This window comes from Heptranchias perlo, chromosome 3 (genome assembly GCF_035084215.1).
Source record: "Heptranchias perlo isolate sHepPer1 chromosome 3, sHepPer1.hap1, whole genome shotgun sequence".
Taxonomy (NCBI): domain Eukaryota; kingdom Metazoa; phylum Chordata; class Chondrichthyes; order Hexanchiformes; family Hexanchidae; genus Heptranchias; species Heptranchias perlo.
The window spans coordinates 55276918-55296252 of NC_090327.1; the positions used below are offsets into that span (position 1 = coordinate 55276918).

Consider the following 19335-nt stretch of genomic DNA (forward strand, 5'->3'; position numbering starts at 1 on the left):
TCTCAATCGTAGCCTTGGCCTGACACTAAAAGAGACATTGAATGTGTGGACAGCCTGCAACTATTGGTGTTTTTAACTGAAAAATGTAATTTACATATGTGAATTGTTAAATATTTAGATAGTGAGGTTATAAATCATGCCTCGGCTGTTTTATGGATTTTGGCACAAGTTAAATTGTGTATGCAACAGGATGCAAATCTGAATACTTGTTTTCTCGAAAGCATTACTGTCAGTGTTGATTTAAATGTTGAGCAGTGAAATGACTGTGAACATTTAATGGATTTCAAAAAAATTGTGAATATTTTAATAGTGAGCTATATTGCTACTCAGGGGCATCCTCTAGCCAGTCAGGTCCTCCTCATTCTTGTCTTGACTATCCATATGGTTGACCACTTCATGCTCCTCCTCCATCACCTCTCTGTGGTATACTTTTGAGGCACCTCCCTACCATAGTTCAATTCCTACTCCTCTCAATGTAACTGCCACACCTACTGCTGTGGCTTTTCCTCCTGTTCCTGCATAGTCACCTCTGGTGTGCCTCAAGGCTCTATCTCTGCAATTTCTCATCCACATGCCAGCTTTTGGGGGCATTATGAAGTCAGCTTCCATATGTATTTCCATGACACCCTGATTTACTTCTCTACAACAACCCTCAACTCCATGGCTGTCACTGGTACCAGCTGCCTATTCAACATGAAGTTATTCATGAACCAGAACATTTTTGGAGCTCAATATCGGCAAGGTTAAAGCCATCATGTTTGTTTTTTGCCAGAAACTTTGCAGATTAGTTCCCAATTATATCCATCTCCCTGCCTTCTCATTCAAGTTTAGCCTGATCGAATGCAACCTTGGTGTCCCGTTTAACCCTGAGCTGAGATTCAAATTCCATGTTGAGCCATCACCAAGATTGCTTATTTTCAACTCTGCAGTATCGTCCGACACTGCCTCGACATCATTCCGACTGCAGCTGAAATCCTCATCTGTACCTTGGTTACCTCTAGATTTAACTTCTCTAAATCTCCAATACTGGCTACCTGCCAGAATGGATTTGCTGAATTGACACAAAATCCAACACTTCACTGCCCACATCCTATCCTGTAAGTCCCACTTAGCTATTGCTCCATGACTTATCATTCTGCCTAACAAATGCAATTTCTTTAGCTCCATGTCCCCGCTCTAATCTTCCGCTCTTCAATCTCTGGTCTATTGTATGTACTTGTACCATTTTTCTGTTCCACCATCGTGACTGAGTCTTCAGCCATCACAAACTTGCATTCCAGGATTCTCTTTCTAAAACTCTCTGCTGGGTCATATCTCTTGCCTTCAAAAACCCTTTTCAAGTCAACTTTGTGCCATTGGTCACCTTCTATAACCCTCACCCCCTACCTTCAACTCCTGCTTAGCATTCATTCCCTTTACTCTTTTTCTCTCTCTCTCCTCTCTCCTCCCCCCCCCCCCCCCTCCCAAATAAGATAAATGATCTTGAAGTTTTACCGCAATACTGGTGCGATAAAATTCAAGTTGTTCTAATAAAGCAGCCACCAAGGGTTGTTGACAAGCCATCTGAAATGAGAAGCCTATTGTTACTGGTTGAAGTACCACCAGCTCCAGTTCCTTTTGGAGAACAGAGTTCGTGTGGAATTGCGCGCCCTATGTTGAGTTACATTGAAACTACAGCACAGAAACAGGCCATTTGGCCCAATTGGTCTATGCTGTGTTTATGCTCCACATGAGCCTCCTCCCTCCCTACTTCATCTAATCCTATCTGGATACCCTTCTATTCCTTTCTGTCTCATATGCTTATCTAGCTTCACTTTAAATGCATCTACACTACTTGCCACTCTTTGGGTTAAGAAGTTTCTCCTGAATTCGCCATTGGATTATTAGTGACTTTTATATTTATGACCTCTAGTTTTGAACTCCCCCACAGGTGGAAACATTGTCTCTAAGTATACCTTATCAAACCCCATCATTATCTTGAAGACCTTTATCAGGTCACCCCTCAGCCTTCTCTTTTCTAGAGAAAAGAGTCCCAGCCTGTTTCCTGATGAGGATACCCTCTGAGTTCTGGTATCATCCTTGTGAATCTTTTTTGCACCCTCTCCAACACCTCTATCTGTTCTATAATACGGAGACCAGAACTGTGCTCAGTAGTTCAAGTGTGGTCTAACCAAAGTTCTATACAAGTTTAACATAACTTCTTTGCTTTTAAATTCTATCCCTCTAGAAATGCACCCTTGATTTACCATTTTTATGGCCTCATTAACCTGCGTTGCTACTTTGTGATATAACTATCTGTACCCCTAGATCCTTTTGCTACTCTATTCTGTATAGACTTATTACCCAGGCAGTATGTGGCCTCCTTATTCTTCCTACCAAAATGCACCACGTCACGCTAGTCTATATTGAAATTCATTTGCCAATTGCATGCCCATTTTGCAAGTTAAGAACATATGAACATAAGAAGCAGGAGTAGGCCATACGGCCCCTCGAGCCTGCTTCGCCATTCAGTAAGATCATGGCTGATCATCTAACTGAACTCCACTTTCCCGCCCTATCCCCATATCTCTTGATTCGCTCAGTGTCCAAAATCTGTCTATCTCAATCTTGAATATACTCAACAACTAAGCATCCACAGCCCTCTATGGTAGAGAATTCCAAAGATTTACAATCCTCAATGAAGAATTTTTTCCTCATCTCGGTCCTAAATGACCACCCCCTTATTTTGAGACTATGACCCCTAGTTCTAGACTCTCCAGCCAGGGGAAACAGCCCCTCAGCATCTACCCTGTCAAACCCTCTAAGAATTTTATACGTTTGAATGAGATCACCTCTCATTCATCTACACTCGAGAGAATGTAGGCCCATTCTACTCAATTTCTCATAGGACAACCCTCTCATCCCAGGAATCAATCCAGTGATCCTTCGTTGCACCCTCCTCTAAGGCATGAGACCAAAACTGTACACAGTACTCCAGATGTGGTCTCACCAGACCCCTATATAATTGCAGCAAGACATCCTTACTCTTATGCTCCAACCCCTTTGCAGTGATGGCTAACATACCATTTGTCTTCCTAAATGCTTGCAGTACCTGCATGTTAACTTTCTGTGATTCATGTACAAGGAGCCCAAATCCCTCTGGCTACCAACATTTCTTCTTACCTCAGCTTTTAAAAATATTCTGCTTTTCTATTCTTCCTACCAAAGTGGATAATTTCACATTTCCCCACATTATACTCCATCTGCCACCTTCTCGCCCACTCACTTAACCTGTCTAGATCCTTTTGCAGTCTGTGTCCTCTTCATAGCTTACTTTCGCACCTAGCTTTGTTGCATCAGAGTGTTTATTAATGTCCTCTTGCATTTTGACGCATTCTTCCTCTGTATTAACTACATCCCCCAATTTGGTGTCATCCGCAAATTTTAAAATTGTACTTCCGATTCCCAAATCCAAATCATTAATGTGAACAGTGGTCCCAGCACCGATCACTGTGGAACACCATTTCCCACCTTTTGCCAGTTTGTGTAGCTACCCTTAACCCCTGCTCTCTTTCCTGTTTTGTAGCCAACTTGCTATCCATTCTGCAACCTGTCCCCTGACTCCACATTCTCTGACCTTAGCCATGAGTCCACAATGTGGTACCTTATCGAAGGCCTTTTGAAAATCCAAATATATTACATCTACTGCATTACCCTTGCCTACTTTCTGTTACTTCTTCAAAGAAGCCATGATGTGGAGATGCCGGTGATGGACTGGGGTGGACAAATGTAAGCAATCTTCCAACACCAGGTTATAGTCCAACTGTTGGACGATAACCTGGTGTTGTAAGATTGCTTAAATTCTTCAAAGAATTCAGTAAGGTTGGTCAAGTATGACTTTCCCTTCTGAAATCTGTGCTGACTGTTCCTTAGTATATTTTCGGTCTCTAGATGTCTTTCTATTACATCTTTGAGTCAGGGGTTCACAATTAGCTGCATAAACATGATTTGTACTAAAGTGAAGATTAAAACAATCTCCTATAAAAAGGCCAACTTCTTAAGTGAAATGCAGATCACATAAGGGTAAGACTCTCTAAAACCAAGTAAGTGTTAATGAAGTGTCTTGAAAGATGTTGATACTAAATGCCAGTGCTCAAGTGTTGCACTCCTCCATAATTTGTATGAGTGTACAAACAATAAATAGATATAAATAGTCATAGACAGGGTCATCTAATGATTTGAATAACAATTAATTGACTGTTACTTAACAAAATGAATAGCAGAGATGGTAAAGGCAATTCGGTGATGTCACTATAAATCAGCATTAACTGGATCGCTGATTATTAATTCATAGTTGCAATCAGTATCTGAGACAGATATAAATTGGTGAGATTAATCTGGGATTAAACTCCTCAGATAGCTGACAAGTTACTGCAGTAGATAACTAGTCAATTGAATAGACTAGAGTCTATGTGCTGGTGGTTCGCAATGTTTTCAGAGCTTAAATGATGTCATCCTTATGAGTGATTCGATAATCTTTCTTCCCTGGGACGGTGGCGTTAGCTTCTGGAACGTCGAGTTGTTGAGCCCCTTTTTGGATCCTGTGTTCTGATTAAACCCACCTTATGCACGAGTGACTGTATTTGACCAGATGGCTGAACTCTCATCTCCTTGATCTCAGACAGTTTGTACAATGAAGTGACTCACTTAACTCTGGCTGTAGCTGGCTGATACAGCTGTGCAATCTGACTTAAAAAGCCTCCTACTCTCTGTCCTGAATATACCTGGTACTTGTAAAGGTATCCTTCTACATCTGTTAGGCTAAGATTACTTTTTATCGCTGGTAACTAATGTTTTGTTTAAATAAACCTAGGTTTTAATTAGTTTCAATTTCCTAGCCATTCCTCAGCATTCAATTTAATTACTGACACTGTTTTATGTGGCCATCTTTTAAGCTGCAACTCCACTTTGAGAACACAATTCATGCAATTTACAACACAAAACCAAAATTCAGTTTGCCTTTCATTTGGCCTTATCTACTTGTGCTGCTGCCTTTCCTGATTGGTGTAAGTGCACACCAAGGTTCCCCTGCTTGTCTACTCCATTGTAAAATGTACAATTTATCCCGTATTTCTTTTCCCTAGTTTTAGTTTCATTGTATGTCTCAATGATGGTATTCTGTGTACAGTTATTCTGATTTTCATTTTAGTTCTAAATTAATATTGCAGGAACCCACAAAGGCTGGCCAGCAGTACAAATGCGCTTACTACATGAGCTTGTTTATGCTTCAAGACGAATGGGAAATCCTGCTCTTGCAGTTCGTCATCTGTCATTTCTCCTTCAAACCATGCTTGATTTCCTCTCAGATCAAGGTAGGATATAGTAATGCATCACATTCCCATTTTTGGTTAGGTTTAATCCTGAGGTTTTTTGGGTGAAACATTGCAGTGCAGACTGCCTGACAAAAAATGTCTAGTTTTGGCTAGTTCGATTATCTTTTAAATCCAGCCACAATACATAAGGAGTTGATAAGCCAGCTGCAGTCAGAATCTTGGAGCAAATTTAGCTAGATACACATTTGTAAAGTTTTGTTCGGTTGTCTTCAAATCTTGAATCAAGAGGTCAGCTACTTTCAATCAACTAGTGATCAATTATTTTTGGATGTGGTCGATGCTTGTTCAACACCATGAAGTCTTGTTAACTGTTTTCAGGGATATTTAAGGAGTTGTAACTGTTTGTTTGAAACTTGGAGTTGGTTTGTAGTCCTCAAGAGAATATTGTAAGCCAGCATCAGCTCCTGCAGTGATGATTAAAAGAAACAAAACACTGAGTATATGAAAGTATTGAAGAATAATTAACATTATTTTGCGACTTTTTATTGTTTTCCTTGCAATACGTTAGGGAGAAGGATTTCTATTGCAAATACATATGTATTAAATCACGTAGTTATTAGCTTGTTCATTTTAGTTTAAAAAAAATACACTTAATAATTTACAAATATTACAGATGAACAGTAGTTTTAAAAAGGAACAGAACAAAGGGAAGGGAGAGGGAAAAACCGCACACACATACGCACACATACACTGCAATTATGGTGAAGGGTCCACAGCCACAATGTTAACTTCAATTTTAAATCTGAGATTGATGGATTTTTGTTAGCCCCATATCCCTTAATGCCTTTGGTTAAGGAAGGTAAATGGAGTTAGGTCACAGATCAGTCACAATCTCATTGAATGACTGACTGAACTGGCTTGAGGGACGAAATGGCCTCCTCCTGTTCCTATGTTCCTAACTCATTTGTCCTCTCAGCAGATACTGCTTGATCTGCTGAGTGTTTCTAACATATTCTGTTTTTGTTCTATGTTTCTATTATGTGCAGTTTTTCCCCCTTTTTGTCATGTTTGGATGATTAGTAGAGGAGATCATTGATTTGGAGAAGGAACAGTGGGAAAGAACAACCATGGGAGATTAGAGTTAATGGAGAGTCAGAAGACAAATGGATTTGAGAGGAAGCTAGATAGCCAGGGACATAGTTTAGGTGGGAAGCCATATCATTGCAACGAATTCAGAAGTAGAAAGAAGACTTTCAGATGAAATAACATTAGATAATAGTTTTGTCAATTTATTAATTTTTGCTGTTTGTAAAAGCTGTAGGAAAATTCACAAGGAATTAATAATTTTGATATTTGCATGCATTGTTTTGCTGTGTATCAAATCATTTTATTTTTAACCAGTTTTTCAGCAAATAACCTTTTAGATTTTAATGTTCAATACATAGTAAATACTTTCATTAGAAGATAGGATCACTATTGTACACTTGAATGTACTCATATTCTGACCTAATGAATAGGTTGAAATAAGCACCTGATGACCCACACATCTGAATCCTGTGAAGTAGACGGCACTGCAAAAATGTTAAGCAATCAATGAGTTGCAACAAAATAGACTTGCTCAATATCTTCAGATTTTCTAATATTACTATAGTGACATCTGTCTTCTGGGAGCTTTTAAGTCATGGATGTTCATAAATCACATTTCAAGTTTTTGATGAGAGTTTTCATATGAGTAAATTTGAAGGGCTCCAACCTTTAGAAAATGGTTGATCTTGCTACTCTCGAAGCTGCATAGGTCTATTGGCAATTCGACTTCGACTGATAGAATAATATGATGATTAGATTACAGTGTGAATTCAATTTAAGAAAACTATATCTGTCATGCTTAGGTGAGTAATTCATTGAGTCTTGATAACCATTATAAAGTTCAGTGCTGGTGTTAATTGCAGAATCGCTCCTGACTTTTGAAACTAAATATATTAAAGTAGAAAAGTAGATGTTGCATTTTTGACATTTATTTTGACACTTGCACTATTCAGCTGTGTTTGTGTAGAAACTCCTTGTATGAGACTAAGTGAAGGCTGTTATGAAATTTACTGGTCAAAGGCCAAAGCCCATAAGGTGTGACACCAAGTTTGACAAGAATAGAGAAGTAAGTCAGGAAGTTGTGATGAGGTGATGCCAGATTGGTTTTAAAAGCCTACAGATTGTAAGAGGCTGGTAAGACAGAGAGGCAAGGAGTTGAGAAAGAATGAGTTCGAGAAACAGACTAGGCTTATAAGCCTTGATTTTAACACAGTAGGGATACAAGGAGGAGGGAGATTGTATAAGATGGTGTATCTGGAACTTAGAAGGAGCAAGGTACAAAAGTTCAGAGAAAGATTGCCAATCAAATATATTTTGTGCTATAAGAGCCTCCCCAGACATGGAAGCAGTCAGACAAACTTGCCTTGAAAAGGGAATAGAGGGGAAAATAAATGTTTAGCATGAAATTTGACAAATTGATTAGTTTTTTGAGGATGTAACTAGCAGGGTAGATAAAGGAGAACCAGTGGATGCAGTTATTTGGATTTTCAAAAGGCATTCAATAAGGTGCCATATACAAGGTAAGGGATCATGGTGTTGGGGGTAATATATTAGCATGGATAGAGGATTGGTTAACAGACAGAAAAAGAGAGTAGGAATAAACTGGTCATTCACAGGTTGGCAGGCTGTAACTAGTGGGGCGCCGCAAGGATCAGTGCTTGGGCCTCAGCTATTTACAATCTATATTAATGATTTAGACGAAGGGACCGAGTGTAATGTACCCAAGTTTGTTGACAATACAAAGCTAGGTGGGAAAGTAAGCTGTGAGGAGGACACTAAGAGTCTGCAAAGGGATATGCAGATTAAGTGGGTGGGCGAGAATGTGGCAGATGGAGTATAATGTGGGGAAATGTGAAGTTATTCACTTTGGTAGGAAGAATTAGAAAAACAGAATATTTTTTAAAAGATGGGAAACTATTAAATGTTGGTGTTCAGAGAGACTTGGGTGACCTCATACAAGAAACACAAAAAGTTAGTATTCAGGTACAGCATGCGATTAGGAAGGCAAATGGCATGTTGGCCTTTATTGCAAGGGGGTTGGAGTTCAACGAAAATCTTACCACAGTTTTACAGGGCATTGATGAGACCTCACCCGGAGTAGTGCATACAGTTTTGGTCTCCTCATCTAAGGAAGGATATACCACCTTAGAGACAGTGCAATGAAGGTTCACTTGATTAATTCCTGGGATGAGAGGATTGAGTAGAATGGGCCTATACTGTCTGGAGTTAGAAGAATGAGGTGATCTCATTGAAGCATAAGATTATGAGGGGGCTTGACAGGATAGATGCTGAGAGATTGTTTCCCCTGGCTAAAGAGTTTAGAACTAGGGGACAAATTGCAGGATGTAGGATCGGCCATTCAAGACTGAGATGAGGAATTTCTTCAGGCAGAGGTTTGTGAATCTTTGAAATTCTCTACCCCCAGTGGGCTGTGGATGCTGAGGAGCCATTGAACATATTCGAGGCTGAGATGGATAGATTTTTGGACTCTAGGGGAGAATCAAGGGATATGGGGATCGAGCTGAAAAGTAGAGGTCGATGATCAGCCATGAGCTTATTGAATGGCGGAGCAGGCTCGAGGGGCCTGCTTCTATTTCTTATGTTCTTATGAAAGACGGAAATGAAGCTTATGGAGGCTGCTTAAGCGATGATGATGATGTATATTTCAGGTCAGATGACTAGTGAGGCCAAGAATGCCGATAGATTGAAAACTCGGTGGAGCCATCAAAATTAAGAGGTGACTTCAGGGCGACTTGAAACTGGGTCCGTGAGCTGAAAGAAATTATTTTAATTTTCCCATTGAAGGGTGTAGAGGCAGTTGAGATGTGGTTCTATTGGGTGGACTGGAGATTGTGAGCAGTGAAATGTTACTTGGACGAAGGTGATCGATGTGGAATGAAATCACGATTGAAAGTGATAATAAGCAGAGGTGGAACAGAAGAAGAAAAATGACAGGGCCATTGGGAAGCCCTGTGAGAGGCTGAGAATAAGCTGTCAACTTTTTTTATATTCATTCATGGGATGTGGGCGTTGCTGGCAAGGCCAACATTTATTGCCCATCCCTAATTGCCCTTGAGACTACAACACCGATGGTGTTATTGTGAAGAAACTAGATTGTTATCAACATAGCCTTGGTGGGAGACCATGTGGTGGTAACTTGTTTAGAAGCGCACTCCACATTAATCATTTCTATACCCTGTGGAAAGCTTTGGAGTTATCCATAATAGTGACCGATGAATCACCAAAGAATTCTAAAGATGAGTAATACAGACAAGATCACCACTAATATGGTAATGGTGAAAACCATACTGTCTATTACAGTGAGGTATGAAAGCTTCCACACCAGCTAAAATAAGAAGTTACTTCACTGGTGCAAATAGAAGATCTGAAGAGTGAAAACTGGGATTGAATCCAGGAAAGGAAGCCAAGAATCATTGAAAACTAAGTTGGCTGACATAGCGCCAGGCAAGAAAGAGTGGGCTGTAGGGTATAAGAGAATTTTGCAATTTTAGTTTTAAAAAATACACATTTCATGCCTTTGTATGAAAATAGGGATGCCCGACTCTTGGGACATCTGTTTCACTAATGTCCTTTAGGGAAGGAAACCTGCCGTCCTTACCCGGTCTGGCCGATATGTGACTTCAGACCCACAGCAATGTGGTTGATTCTTAATTGCCCTCTGAAATAGCCGAGCAAGCCACACAGTTGTGAAATCTCGCTTAAAAAAAGTCACAATAAGAATAAAACAGGACGGACCACCCGGCATTGGACCACTAAGCATCGGACACGACAAACGCAAACCAAGCCCAGTCGACCCTGCAAAGTCCTCCTCACTAACATCTGGGGACTTGTGCCAAAATTGGGAGAGCTGTCCCACAGATTAGTCAAGCAACAGCCTGACATAGCTATACTTACAGAATCATATCTTTCAGCCAACGTCGCAGACCCTTCCATCACTATCCCTGGGTATGTCCTGTCCCACCGGCAGGACAGACCGACCAGAGGTGGCGGTACAGTGATATACAGTCAGGAGGGAGCGGCCTTGGGAGTCCTCAACATTGACTCTGGACCCCATGAAATCTTATGGCATCAGGTCAAACATGGACAAGGAAACCTCCTGCTGATTACCACCTACTGCCCTCCCTCAACTGATGAATCAGTCCTCCTCCATGTTGAACACCACTTGGAGGAAGCACTGAGGGTAGCAAGGGCACAGAATGTACTCTGGGTGGGGGCCTTCAATGTCCATCACCAAGAGTGGCTCGGTAGCACCATGACTGACCGAGCTGGCCGAGTCCTAAAGGAAGTAGCTGCTAGACTGGGCCTGTGGCAGGTGGTGAGCGAACCAACACGAGGGAAAAACTTACTTGACCTCGTCCTCACCAATCTACCTGTCGCAGTTGCATCTGTCCATGACAATATTGGTAGGAGTGACCACCGCACAGTCCTCGTGGAGATGAAGTCCCGTCTTCGCACTGAGGACACCATCCAACGTGCTGTGTGGCACTACAACCATGCTAAATGGGATAGATTCAGAACAGATCTAGCAGCTCAAAACTGGGCATCCATGAGGCACTGTGGGCCATCAGCAGCAGCAGAATTGTATTCCAGCACAATCTGTAACCTCATGGCCCGGCATGTTCCTCACTCTACCATTACCAACAAGCCAGGGGATCAACCCTGGTTCAATGAGGAGTGTAGAAGAGCATGCCAGGAGCAGCACCAGGCGTACCTAAAAATGAGGTACCAACCTGGTGAAGCTACAACTCGACTACATGCATGCTAAACAGCGGAAGCAACACGCTATAGACAGAGCTAAGCGATTCCACAACCAACCAACGGGAGGAGGAGGCTCTGTAAACATCCCCATCCTCAACGATGGTGGAGTCCAGCACGTGAGTGGAAAAGACAAGGCTGAAGCGTTTGCTACCATGCCGAGTGGATGATCCGTCTCTGCCTCCTCCCGATATTCCCACCATCAGAGAAGCCAGTCTTCAGCCAATTCGATTCACTCCATGTGATCTCAAGAACGGCTGAGTGCACTGGATACAGCAAAGGCTATGGGCTCCGACAACATCCCGGCTGTAGTGCTGAAGACTTGTGCTCCAGAACTAGCTGCGCCTCCAGCCAAGCTGTTCCAGTACAGCTACAACACTGGCATCTACCCGACAATGTGGAAAATTGCCCAGGTATGTCCTGTCCACAAAAACAGGACAAATCCAATCCGGCCAATTACTGCCCCATCGGTCTACTCTCAATCATCAGCAAAGTGATGGAATGTGTCATCGACAGTGCTACCAAGTGGCACTTACTTACCAATAACCTGCTCACTGATGCTCAGTTTGGGTTCCGTCAGGACCACTCTGCTCCAGACCTCTTTACAGCCTTGGTCCAAACATGGACAAAAGAGCTGAATTCCAGAAGTGAGGTGAGAGTGACTGCCCTTGACATCAAGGCAGCATTTGACTGAGTGTGGCACCAGGGAGCCCGAGTAATATTGAAGTCAATGGGAATCAGGGGGAAAACTCTCCAGTGGCTGGAGTCATACCTAGCACAAAGGAAGATGGTAGTGGTTGTTGGAGGCCAATCATCTCAGCCCCAGGACATTGCTGCAGGAGTTCCTCAGGGCAGTGTCCTCGGCCCAACCATCTTCAGCTGCTTCATCAATAACCTTCCCTCCATCATAAGGTCATAAATGGGGATGTTTGATGATTGCACAGTGTTCAGTTCCTTTCGCAACCCCTCAGATAATGAAGCAGTCCGAGCCCGCATGCAGCAAGACCTGGACAACATCCAGGCTCGTAAGTGGCAAGTAACATTTGTGCCAGGCAATGACCATCTCCAACAAGAGAGAGACGAACCACCTCCCCATGACATTCAACGGCATTACCATCGCCGAATCCCCCACCATCAACATCCTGGGGGTCACCATTGACCAGAAACTTAACTGGACCAGCCATATAAATACTGTGGCTACGAGAGCAGGTCAGAGGCTGGGTATTCTGCGGCGAGTGACTCACCTCCTGACTCCCCAGAGCCTTTCCACCATCTACAAGGCACAAGTCAGGAGTGTGATGGAATACCCTCCACTTGCCTGGATGAGTACAGCTCCAACAACACTCAAGAAGCTCAACACCATCCAGGACAAAACAGCCCGGTTGATTGGCACCCCATCCACCACCCTAAACTTTCACTCCCTTCACCACCGGTGCACTGTGGCTGCAGTGTGTACCATCCACAGGATCCACTGCAGCAACTCGCCAAGGCTTCTTCGACAGCACTTCCCAAACCCGCGACCTCTACCACCTAGAAGGACAAGAGCAGCAGGCACATGGGAACAACACCACCTGCATGATCCCCTCCAAGTCACACACCATCGCGACTTGGAAATATATCGCCATTCCTTCATCGTCGCTGGGTCAAAATCCTGGAACTCCCTTCCTAACAACACTGTGGGAGAACCTTCACCACACGGACTGCAGCGGTTCAAGAAGGCGGCTCACCACCACCTTCTCAAGGGCAATTAGGGATGGGCAATAAATGCTGGCCTTGCTAGCGACGCCCACATCCCATGAACGAATAAAAAAAAAATAGTCCCATTCCTGACCATATGATGGAGGGGAAAGTCATTGCTGAAGCAGCTGCAGATGGTTGGATCAAGAATGCTGCCCAGAGGTTGTATTGATTGGCCTCGGATGACCATGATGACCCTCTTCCTGTGTGTCAAGTATAACCGGTAATATGATAGAATTACATAGAAATTGCAACACCATTATAGGCCGTTGGGCCAACCATGTTGGTGTTTGTCCTCCATGAGCTGTAGCCTCAATCCCATGTGTCTGTCCTGTTCCAATGTCTCTTTATTCTCCTTTCCGTCAACCAACTGTTTAACTTATTTTGAAAAGTTTACCACATTTATTTCATATCCTGAGATTTGCTATTATTGATGGAGAAACAGACACTTTTATTTGTTATATAATCATACATACAGTAATTGTAGCCTTAAACAAGTTTTTGCAAAATGCAATAATTTAAGTTAAATATGTAAAATGCCAATTGATTCCTGACGGAAGATCACTTGGAAAATTGCAGACCTGTAATATCAGCTAAAAGACGTGATAAATGCAGATATGTTCTTGCTTGGAGAGATGATGTCATTTGGCTTTTCTTTTTCCAATTCTTGATTTGACATGGACTTAATTGTTCACCAAATCCATATATGATTTATGTGGAACAAAACTTCTGTAGGATGGGCTTAATGTATAATTTTGGGCTGATCTCAAAAAAATCATATTCTATTTCCATTGGTAACCCATGATCTTGAGTTTCCTTGCATCCTGACCTTGGGTAAAAATACATAGTTATGGCTGGCCCATTTATGATAGGCTTGCACAGTAGTTGCTGATTTGATTTATTAGTGCAGTAGCAGCTGTCCCAAATTAGATTAGACATTGCTCAAAGAAAAAAAAATATTCTCATCCAGGATTTAGTTAGTCTTGGAAACAATCATTCAAATTTTGAGTGCAATCTACACCTCATAATTCAAAGTCGTGTTTTGAGCTAAAATATTTGAATTATCCAGTATTTGAAATTAAATATTATAATTGAAACAACAAAGTGGGAATTTTGCGCTTAAAAATTTGAATGATCAGAATATTCAAATTAAGTGTGTGAATTAAGAGTAGTGGACTGAATCTTAAAGATCAAATTATTTTTCTACAATGTATAGCACAGCATTTTGTGTGTTAATAACACTATGATGCTAGGTTATGCTTGATCTGATATTTGCACTGAATGACTGACAAATGTGTACAGGCATTTTGAAGTGTTAGTTTCAGCTAAAAGACGAATTTTCTTCTGCACACCCCCATCCCACAAATTCTTTCTGTGCAGTATTGTAAATATAGAATGAGAGATAATTGCATTCTCAAGGCTAGCCTTGTGCTCTGAGGTTAGGATTAAAAGAATGGAATGGGAAGTGTCACGTGATGCTTTGAAGCACCTTTCTTAGACAGGATGCATTGATGAATTAGTACTTTCCATACCCAGCATTTCTTGTAGCTGAACAATTTTTTTCTTAAGTAGCTGAACTGTTGCTGATCCAGACGTACTTGGTTATAAGATTTCAAATGCCCTCTTTCATAAATTTTGCAAAGTTTCCTTTCTTCAAATAATGTGAACGTCCCAATACTGTGACTACTTGATTGTGCTGTTAGCAAGGTGCTGAGTGAAAGCTAGGTGCTTCCCTTTGGGAAGGGGCAGGGGAAGAAGTTGGAGTTTGCTATCTGGGATTATTCTGCATCTCATAACGGACATTTACAGAGTGGTATTGGCAAATCCCTTGGAGCAGGCTGCAGTCTTGGCCATGAAATGGCGTGTGCTGTAATTACAATTACTCACTGTTCAGGAAAGTGATTTTTTTTTGTTGCAATTTTTTTTTATTCATTCATGGGATGTGGGCGTTGCTGGCAAGGCCAGCATTTATTGCCCATCCCTAATTGCCCTCGAGAAGGTGGTGGTGAGCCGCCTTCCTGAACCGCTGCAGTCCGTGTGGTGAAGGTTCTCCCACAGTGTTCGGAAGGGAGTTCCAGGATTTTGACCCAGCGACGATGAAGGAACGGCGATATATTTCCAAGTCGGGATGGTGTGTGACTTGGAAGGGAACGTGCAGGTGGTCCCGTGTGCCTGCTGCTCTTGTCCTTCTAGGTGTTCGAGGTCGCGGGTTTGGGAGGTGCTGACGAAGAAGCCTTGGCGAGTTGCTGCGGTGCATCCTGTGGATGGTACACACTGCAGCCACAGTGCGCCGGTGGTGAAGGGAGTGAATGTTTAGGGTGGTGGATGGGGTGCCAATCAACCAGGCTGCTTTGTCCTGGATGATGTCGAGCTTCTTGAGTGTTGAAGCTGCACTCATCCAAGCAAGTGGAGAGTATTCCGTCAAACTCGTGACTTGTGCCTTGTAGATGGTGGAAAGGCTTTGGGGAGTCAGGAGGTGAGTCACTTGCCGCAGAATACTCAGCCTCTGACCTGCTGTTGCAGCCACAGTATTTACATGGCTGGTCCAGTTAAGTTTCTGGTCAATGGTGACCCCCAGGATGTTGATGGTGGGGGATTCGGCGATGGTAATGCCGTTGAATGTCAAGGGGAGATGGTTAGACACTCTCTTGTTGGAGATGGTCATTGCCTGGCACTTGTCAGGCGTGAATGTAACTTGCTACTTATCAGCCCAAGCTTGGATGTTGTCCAGGTCTTGCTGCATGTGGGCTTGGACTGCTTCATTATTTGGGGGGTTGCGAAAGGAACTGAACACTGTGCAAACATCAGCGAACATCCCCATTTCTGACCTTATGATGGAGGGAAGGTCATTGATGAAGCAGTTGAAGACGGTTGGGCCTAGGACACTGCCCTGAGGAACTCCTGCAGCAATGTCTTGGGGTTGAGACGATTGGCCTCCAGCAACCAGTACCATCTTCCTTTGTGCTGGGTATGACTCCAGCCACTGATTCCCATTGACTTCAATTTTACTAGGGCTCCTTGGTACCACACTCAGTCAAATTCTGCTTTGATGTCAAGTGCAGTCACTCTCACCTCACCTCTGGAATTCAGCTCTTTTGTCCATGTTTGGACCAAGGCTGTAATGAGGTCTGGAGCTGAGTGGTCCTGGCGGAACCCAAACTGAGCATTGCTGAGTAGGTTATTGGTGAGTAAGTGCTGCTTAATAGCACTGTCGACGACACCTTCCATCACTTTGCTGATGATTGAGAGTAGAGTGATGGGGTGGTAATTGGCCGGATTGGATTTGTGGACAGGATAAACCTCGGCAATTTTCCACATTGTCGGGTAGATGCCAGTGTTGTAGCTGTATTGGAACAGGTTAATGACACTGAAGAATGTACTATTGTAAACAATTTTGGCACAGGCTGCTGGTGAACTAATTAAGTATTGTCGCAGAAATTGAGGTGCATCACTTTAGTTTACAGTTCATGTTCCACACATTGTTGATTTCATTATTTTCCATGGATGCACTCAGACCAAGGTCTCATATTTTGGAACTCCTGTTGAATGAAGAGCTAAGTAATGTAATGTTTCTATTTATGGTGCTGTTTTGCAGAGAAGAAAGAAGTTTCTCAGAGTTTAGAGAACTACACAGCAAAATGCCCTGGTACTATGGAGATTGTCACACTTCCTGATGGTGTGAAACTACCTCCAGTCCCTCTTACCAAACTTCCAATAGTCAGGTAAGACTGCTTTACACACTCAAGAATAGAAGCTCTCTCTATCACATCATAGATAACTAATGATGGAGTCTGTATGCTATCTTTTATAGTGCAGCATTTTTGTTAGTTGTGTTATAAAATCGTTTGTTGCCTTTACCTTCCTACTTTCTTATGCCCATAATGATTATCTACAGCTAGGAGGCTGAGAAGCTCTGGGTGCAAACTCACCCAAAGCACCTAAAGTATCTCATGTTGGTTGACTCAAGTGAGTTTGTAGCACAGGATAGGTCTTTCATCTAATGTCAGTTTTTCAAATTTGCTTCTTCTGAAGATTGAGTAGTCTTCAACGTCACAATCTAGTTATGAATGAGGAAGACCAATTGTCCTGTCATAATTCATCCATCCAGTAAGATGCTGAAGTTCCACATTCGATTGTTTCTTAAACGATTCCAGGGTTTTTACCTCCACTACTCTATCTGGAAGTCTATTCCATATGTTGATCACTCCGTGAAGAAAGAATTTTCTAATATCAATCCTAAATTAATTAGGAGTTTGAACCTCTTTCCCCTTCCTGGTCTCCATGTTAGCTGGCATTGTAAATGTTTCTTATCCCCGGGTATTGTCTTTGGCTTTCAAAACAGCCGTCATCACTTCCCTTCTCTCAAAATCCATCCTCGATCCCTCTGTCCTTGCAAACTGTCCCCCTTTCATCTCCAGCCCCCGAAAGGATTGTCACTTCCCAAATCCATGCCTATTTTTCTTGCAGCTCTGTTTGAATCTCTCCCATCAGGTTTCTGTCCCTGTTGTATCACAAACAGCCTAAACTGAAATCATAAATGACATCGCTCTCTTTGATCGATCTCTAGCCTTTCACATGATCAACCAGACCAATCTCCTCCAAAGCCGTACCTCTCTTGTCCACCTCAGTGGGATTGCCCTCGCTTGGTTTCACTCTTAACTATCTATTCATAGCCAGTGCATTTCCAGCAATGGCTTCTTTTTCTGTCCCCACACCGTTATTTTTGGAGTCCCCCAAGGATTTGTCCTTGACACACTCCTCTTTCTCATCGATATGCTGCCCCTTGGCGACATCATCCGCAGACTTTGGGTCAACTTCCACGTGCACACTGACCACCTCTCTCATCCCCTCCACTGCCTCTCTGTTGTTCAACTGCTTGTCCGATATACAGTCTTAGATGAGCTGCCAGTTAGACATTGTGAAGACTGAATCATTACCTTTGGCCCTGCCACAAATTTAATACCCTTGCTACTGATTTCATTTCCCTCCCGAACCACTGTCTCATGCTGAACCAGGCTGCTTGCAATCTCGCCATCCTATTCAATGCTGAGCTGAGGTTCTGACTCTCTATATCCTCTGCATCACAAAGACTACCCACTTCCACTTCAGTAACATCGCCTGCCTCCACTCCTGTCTCTGCCCATCTGCTGCTGAAACCTTCATCCATGCTGTCGATCCCGGACTCGACTATTCCAATGTTCTCCTGGCCGGCCTCTCATCTGCCACCTTCCAAAACTTGAATTTATCCAAAACTCTGCTGCCTGTATCCCATTCAGCACCAAGTTCTGCTCACCTATCACCCCTGTTTTTGCTGACTCACATTTACATAAGAACATAAGAAATAGGAGCAGGAGTAGGCCAATCGGCCCCTCGAGCCTGCTCTGCCATTCAATAAGATCATGGCTTATCTGATCCTAACCTCAAATCTAAATGCACGTCCAATTTCCTGCCCGCTCCCCGTAACCCCTAATTCCCTTTACTTCTAGGAAACTGTCTATTTCTGTTTTAAATTTATTTAATGATGTAGCTTCCACAGCTTCCTGGGGCAGCAAATTCCACAGACCTACTACCCTCTGAGTGAAGAAGTTTCTCCTCATCTCAGTTTTGAAGGAGCAGCCCCTCATTCTAAGATTATGCCCCCTCGTTCCAGTTTCACCCATCCTTGGGAACATCCTTACCGCATCCACCCGATCAAGCCCCTTCACAATCTTATATGTTTCAATAAGATCGCCTCTCATTCTTCTGAACTCCAATGAGTAGAGTCCCAATCTACTCAACCTCTCCTCATATGTCCGCCCCCTCATCCCCGGGATTAGCCGAGTGAACCTTCTTTGTACTGCCTCGAGAGCAAGTATGTCTTTTCTTAAGTATGGGCACCAAAACTGTATGCAGTATTCCAGGTGCGGTTTCACCAATACCTTATATAACTGCAGCAATACCTCCCTGTTTTTATATTCTATCCCCCGAGCAATAAACGCCAACATTCCGTTGGCCTTCTTGATCACCTGCTGCACCTGCATACTAGCCTTTTGATTTTCTTGCACTCAGACCCCCAGATCCCTTTGTACTGCAGTACTTTCCAGTTTCTCGCCATTAAGATAATAACTTGCTCTCTGATTTTTCCTGCCAAAGTGCATAACCTCACATTTTCCAATATTGTATTGCATCTGCCAAATCTCCGCCCATTCACCCAGCCTGTCTATATCCCTTTGTAGGTTTTTTTATGTCCTCCTCACTCTCTACTTTCCCTCCCATCTTTGTATCATCTGCAAACTTTGATATGTTACACTCGGTCCCCTCCTCCAAATCGTTAATACAGATTGTAAAGAGTTGGGGACCCAGCAGCGACCCCTGTGGAACACCACTGGCTACTGGTTGCCAGTCCGAGAATGAACCATTTATCCCAACTCTCTGCTTTCTGTTA

General features: G+C 42.8%; 1 protein-coding gene across 1 annotated transcript in view; it reads left to right on the forward strand.

Annotated features, from left to right (window-relative positions):
* The window catches only part of trappc9 (trafficking protein particle complex subunit 9), an 838299-nt gene that overhangs the window by 68553 nt on the left and 750411 nt on the right, over positions 1 to 19335 (forward strand). The window contains exons 9-10 of the mRNA XM_067979750.1: positions 5208 to 5351; positions 16507 to 16633. Coding sequence (XP_067835851.1) covers positions 5208 to 5351; positions 16507 to 16633 — 271 coding nt within the window. The remainder of the gene's footprint in view (positions 1 to 5207; positions 5352 to 16506; positions 16634 to 19335) is intronic.